The sequence below is a fragment of the Trematomus bernacchii genome, unplaced genomic scaffold (assembly GCF_902827165.1).
Source record: "Trematomus bernacchii unplaced genomic scaffold, fTreBer1.1, whole genome shotgun sequence".
NCBI classification, from domain to species: domain Eukaryota; kingdom Metazoa; phylum Chordata; class Actinopteri; order Perciformes; family Nototheniidae; genus Trematomus; species Trematomus bernacchii.
The window spans coordinates 88,428-95,000 of record NW_022987606.1 but is presented as its reverse complement, the minus strand read 5'-3'; the positions used below and the strand labels follow the sequence as shown (position 1 = coordinate 95,000).

The 6,573-nt window shown below is 44.1% G+C and overlaps 1 protein-coding gene across 1 annotated transcript in view; it reads right to left on the bottom strand.

The window, feature by feature from the left end:
- The window catches only part of vps45 (vacuolar protein sorting 45 homolog), a 10,570-nt gene extending 4,670 nt beyond the window's left edge, over positions 1-5,900 (bottom strand). The window contains exons 1-9 of the mRNA XM_034130959.1: positions 5,672-5,900; positions 4,643-4,777; positions 4,323-4,383; positions 3,829-3,908; positions 3,669-3,737; positions 3,040-3,177; positions 2,782-2,892; positions 2,122-2,256; positions 260-373 (exon numbers count right to left, since the gene is read on the bottom strand). Of these exons, the coding sequence (XP_033986850.1) occupies positions 260-373; positions 2,122-2,256; positions 2,782-2,892; positions 3,040-3,177; positions 3,669-3,737; positions 3,829-3,908; positions 4,323-4,383; positions 4,643-4,777; positions 5,672-5,764 (936 nt within the window). The 5' untranslated portion in view covers positions 5,765-5,900. The remainder of the gene's footprint in view (positions 1-259; positions 374-2,121; positions 2,257-2,781; positions 2,893-3,039; positions 3,178-3,668; positions 3,738-3,828; positions 3,909-4,322; positions 4,384-4,642; positions 4,778-5,671) is intronic.
- Between the last annotated feature and the right edge of the window lie 673 nt (positions 5,901-6,573).

Genomic DNA, 6,573 nt, shown 5'->3' with positions numbered 1-6,573 from the left:
AGATGTGGGTATGGAGGAAAAGAGAGAGGGGTTTATTTTCTGACACTTTGAGAGTCTCCTGACACACCGGGGACACACCGGGGACACATGTTGATGTAGAGAAGACATCACTTTGAGAGTCTCCTGACACACCGGGGACACACCGGGGACACATGGTGATGCAGAGAAGACATCAGAGAGTGCATTTTGCATGATAGGAGACCTTTAATGTACCTTTATAACCCCCTCCCCATGACTCAGCGTGTTACCCCCCCCTCACCTTCATGTCGCTGATGGACTCCAGCCTCTGCTGGTCTTTGGGTTTCTTCTTCTGGAAATCCTCCATCAGGTTCTTAATGTTGGTGCCGATCTCCCCGAAGTTCAGGTACAAGTTCTACACACACACACACACACACCACACACACACACACACACACACACACACACACACCACACACACACACACACACACACACACACACACACACACACACACACACACACACACACACACACACACACACACACACACACACACACACACACACACACACACACACACACACACACACAACTCAGCGTTACGAGTCCTTTCTCCTGAATGTGTTGTTCTCCCGAACTAAGGTCTGTGGTTCTAAGGTCTGTGGTTCCTCACGATCAGCTGTTTCCATCCAGCCAATAGATAGACGCTTTACAGACATCTCAAACGCGTCTTCCTTCGTTTATCTCTGTGTTGCTCACAGCTGATGCTTGGCCTCCGATGGTTTGGATCATATTGTGCACAGAGGTAACAGAGGGCAGAGGCCTTTACTACAGTCTGCACAGAGGTAACAGAGGGAAGAGGCCTTCACTACAGTCTGCACAGAGGGAAGAGGCCTTCACTACAGTCTGCACAGAGGTAACAGAGAGGGAAGAGGCCTTCACTACAGTCTGCACAGAGGTAACAGAGGGAAGAGGCCTTCACTACAGTCTGCACAGAGGTAACAGAGGGAAGAGGCTTCACTACAGTCTGCACAGAGGTAACAGAGGGAAGAGGCCTTTACTACAGTCTGCACAGAGGTAACAGAGGGAAGAGGCCTTCACTACAGTCTGCACAGAGGGAAGAGGCCTTCACTACAGTCTGCACAGAGGTAACAGAGGGAAGAGGCCTTTACTACAGTCTGCACAGAGGTAACAGAGGGAAGAGGCCTTCACTACAGTCTGCACAGAGGTAACAGAGGGAAGAGGCCTTCACTACAGTCTGCACAGAGGTAACAGAGGGAAGAGGCCTTTACAGTCTGCACAGAGGGAAGAGGCCTTCACTACAGTCTGCACAGAGGGAAGAGGCCTTCACTACAGTCTGCACAGAGGTAACAGAGGGAAGAGGCCTTCACTACAGTCTGCACAGAGGTAACAGAGGGAAGAGGCCTTCACTACAGTCTGCACAGAGGTAACAGAGGGAAGAGGCCTTCACTACAGTCTGCACAGAGGTAACAGAGGGAAGAGGCCTTCACTACAGTCTGCACAGAGGTAACAGAGGGAAGAGGCCTTCACTACAGTCTGCACAGAGGGAAGAGGCCTTCACTACAGTCTGCACAGAGGTAACAGAGGGAAGAGGCCTTCACTACAGTCTGCACAGAGGGAAGAGGCCTTCACTACAGTCTGCACAGAGGTAACAGAGGGAAGAGGCCTTCACTACAGTCTGCACAGAGGTAACAGAGGGAAGAGGCCTTCACTACAGTCTGCACAGAGGTAACAGAGGGAAGAGGCCTTCACTACAGTCTGCACAGAGGTAACAGAGGGAAGAGGCCTTTACTACAGTCTGCACAGAGGTAACAGAGGGAAGAGGCCTTCACTACAGTCTGCACAGAGGTAACAGAGGGAAGAGGCCTTCACTACAGTCTGCACAGAGGTAACAGAGGGAAGAGGCCTTCACTACAGTCTAAACAAATCAAACAAAAGAAACACAACTCAAATCAAACAACAAACGACTTTCTCTCTATGTTTAGGCTTCTATAACTTGGTATCTTAACGGCGTCTTTCTGCCCATCTCTGTCTCTTTAGAGGAGGCGCCGTGGGAGTTGTAGTCTTTTATACTCTGTTGACTACAGACGCCACGATTAGGTCTTTCTTATAGAAACAGAACGTGTCTGTCAGACTCACGTTGGCGTAGAACTCGTCGTGCTCCGCTGACAGAACCACCTCCTTCAGCTCCTTGCTGATCCCCGGGACCCGAGACAGATCTATCCTGTTGTTGTTCAGACCCAGAAGCTCATGGACCATCGCCTGGTAGGTCCACTACACACACACACACACACACACACACACACACACACACACACACACACACACACACACACACACACACACACACACACACACACACACACACACACACACACACACACACACACACACACACACACACACACACACACACACACACACACACACACACACACACACACACACACACAGAGAGAACATCAGACTGTTAAACTCCTGAACTCTGTGAAGAACATCCAGAACATTCTTCTGATTGCATCTTGATAATTATATATCATATTCCATGTACTTGTATACAGACTCTTCTTACACTATTTATATGTTATTTGTATTAACTTGCTCATTTCAAAACATTCTCTTCACTATTTGATCTGTTTAATTAGTTTTATGTCCTATATATATTCATGTTGCTCTGCTGGAGGAGGACTTCAGTTTCTCCTCTCTGAGAGAGACTTGAATCTTGAATACTGAAACTTGAATATGAAGAGCCCAGAAGCCCCCTGTGATGTCACTATGTGCTGTGCTGTGATTAGTCACCTGGTTGAGCAGCGGCGTGATGGCGTCATCACTGCGATCCAGAATCAGAAGAAGAGGAGGAACCTCCGTCTTCCTGAAGTCAAACAACTCGTACTCCTTCGTGATGAGTCCCTGAGGAGAGGGGGCATATTGTGTGTGTGTGTGTGTGTGTGTGTGTGTGTGTGTGTGTGTGTGTGTGTGTGTGTGTGTGTGTGTGTGTGTGTGTGTGTGTGTGTGTGTGTGTGTGTGTGTGTGTGTGTGTGTGTGTGTGTGTGGTACCTTCAGGCTCTCAGCCAGGCGTTTGGACATGTCAGAGGACAGCTGGTAGCGGATCATAGGACATTTCTTGAGAGCGAGCAGCACCGAGGTGAGTCCCTGAACGCATCGCTGCAGCATGGAGGGCTCCCAGCTGCGGCCCTACACACACACACACACACACACACACACACACACACACACACACACACACACACACACACACACACACACACACACACACACACACACACACACACACACACACACACACACACACACACACACACACACACACACAACACACACACACACACACACACAGGGATAAATACACACACATTATGAGCTTTGAGCACATGGAGTAACAGTCTGAATATATAGAATAAAGTGATATTATCTATATATTCAGACTTTCCTTCCATATAACTAGCATTACACAACATCACATGATTTATATGATGTGTTAAACAGCAGCCATATTCACCACATACTAGTTATTCAATATTCTGTTTCTGTCATTTCAGGTGGAATTATTCCCAGACAGATTTCAGACATGGAAGATTTACAGGATATGAAAATGACAGAGGAGCTCTCAGTGGCTGTCAATGGGCTGCACACGCTAACATCACAGCTCTGAGCTCCATCCTCACCCGGGCCACGCCCTGCAGGTTGAGGGAGAACAGGTGGGGGTTCACTGCGATGAAGTCTCCGTAGAACTCCTACACACACACACACACACACACATATAAATATGTTTTTTACTCAGGGTTAATATTCATTGAACGACTGATCACCTGACGTTCTCCTCACCTGAACTTCAGCCACCACTTCCTGTTCATCAGCTTCAGCCAGAGCCTTGATCTCACTCTTACTGATGACATTACTGAAGTCTGCAACACACACACACACACACACACACACACACACACACCACACACACACACACACACACACACACACACACACACACACACACACACACACACACACACACACACACACACACACACACACACACACACACACACACACACACACACACACACACACACACACACACACACACACACTAAAGTGACTTTATGTTGTAAATGTTGTCCTCTCTGATGCTCGGCTGTGGTTCTATATCATATAATGAGGCTTTTTCCACACTGTGAATAAAGTGGTGTGTGTTCAGGTGTGTGTCGGGCCCTGCTGTAGTTGTAATTATATGCAGTATATGTATGTGTATATGTATGCAGTATGTGTATATGTATGTGTATATGTATGCAGTATGTGCGTATATGTATGTATGAGAGCCTCACAGATGAAGTACACGCTGTACTTCGGTCGGCGCAGCTCCTGGATCAGATGCTCCACATTCTCCTGCAGAGAGAGAGACAGGTGAGAGAGAGACAGGTGAGAGAGAGAGGTGAGAGACAGGTTACAGACAGGCAGACAGACAGAGAGACAGACAGACAGACAGACAGACAGACAGACAGACAGACAGACAGGTGAGAGACAGACAGACAGACAGGTGAGAGACAGACGGACAGACAGGTGAGAGACAGACAGACAGGTGAGAGACAGACAGACAGACAGACAGACAGGCAGACAGGTGAGAGACAGACAGACAGACAGGTACCTTGGTGGGTCTCAGGTAGCAGATGGCCTTCAGGTGTTTCATGCTGTCTCTGTTCTGAGAGTCGATCCTTTCAAACAGGTAGACCTCCTTCTGGAGGATCTCTGACTGAGTGTAGACCACACTGACTATACTGGTCTACACACACACACACACACACACACACACACACACACACACACACACACACACACACACACACACACACACACACACACACACACACACACACACACACACACACACACACACACGTTAATATAGTTGGATCATGAAAGTGTTCTCAAAGCTGGTAAAGGTGCAGCTAGTTTGAATGACTTTGTATACTGCAGGGTAGCTTGTGGATTTACTCCAGGTGGAACTAAAGTCTGATTTAACACTTGATTATATTTCACATCATTCATCCAGATCTGTAAAGTAACTGAAGGTATTAAATACATGTAGTGGAGGAAAAGTACACCAGTTACTTCTGAACTGTAGTGGAGTAGAAGTACACAGTAGCATCAAATGGAAATACTCAAGTAAAGTACAAGTACCTCAAAATGTTACTAAGTACAGTACTTGAGTAAATGCACTTAGTTACTTTTCAGCTCTGATATTTCCATATAACTTCTTATACCACTGAATAACTACATCCATATCAACACCGTAAATGCTGTGTTGATATGGATGTGTGTGAGTGTCTGACTGTCTCTTACTCCATCAGCAGGACCTTCATCACATACATATATATTAGATATAGTATATAAAGTGTATATATAGTGTATATAAGTGCATATTTATTTATGCAGGACCTTCATCATGTACATATAGTGTATAAGGTGTATATATAGTGTATACGGTGTATATATAGTGTGTATATATAGTGTATATATAGTGTATAAGGTGTATATATAGTGTATATATAGTGTATAAGGTGTATATATAGTGTATATATAGTGTATAAGGTGTATATATAGTGTATATATAGTGTATACGGTGTATATATAGTGTATAAACTGTGTATATATAGTATATAATAGTATATATTACCGTCTCTTTATCCATCAGCAGGACCTTCATCCCGGCTCCGCTGCTCTCGATCATCTTGCTGATGTACTGCTTCACTGCGAGAGTCACGTTCATGGTGGCGGATAAACAACAACAACAAATCAATAATAATATAAACAACAATAACAGCTGTTTTTGTCTGATCGCAGTTTTTCTCTCAAAGATCAGCTGAGCTGCGACAACAACACAGCTGCAGGGCTACTTCCGGGTCAGTGACGTCACTCATTACGCCGCACGTACAGAGCCAGCGTAATGACGTATTTACGTGTGTTTGTATATCATGAGCTGGATAAAGTAGAAAATAATAGTTACAAATACTCTTTAGAGTACAAAATAGTATTGTTTTAATATCATGCAAACAGTACTGACACACATGTTATTATTTATTGTATTGCTACATTTAAATGTCGTTGTTATTCTCCTGGGACAGGTGTAGACTTTAACTTTCACTTCATATTTTAACCATATTGTTTTTTATTCTAATGTTGTTATAATTAACTTTCCTATTGTTTATTCTTAGTACTAATTGTAAGAAATGCATTAATCTGCAAAGGAATTAGTTATCATTGCTGTCAAATACAAATATGTTTAGATGTAGTAAAATACAAAAAACAACAATGCTTATAGTGTATGGAATAATAATAATAATAATAATAATAATAAAACAAATAAATATAGGGAATAAATACTAACACCCTTGCTAAATATAATAATAGATGTATCAGTAGAATAAGCAACCCTAAAATGAAGTACATTACAACATGGTAGTAAATAATGCTACTCATATTATCATTAGATAAATACCAACAATAAACGTAAACTACCCTAGAGCTCATGAACAAAATAACGTTGTAATTATAACGTTATAATGAGACAACGATCAC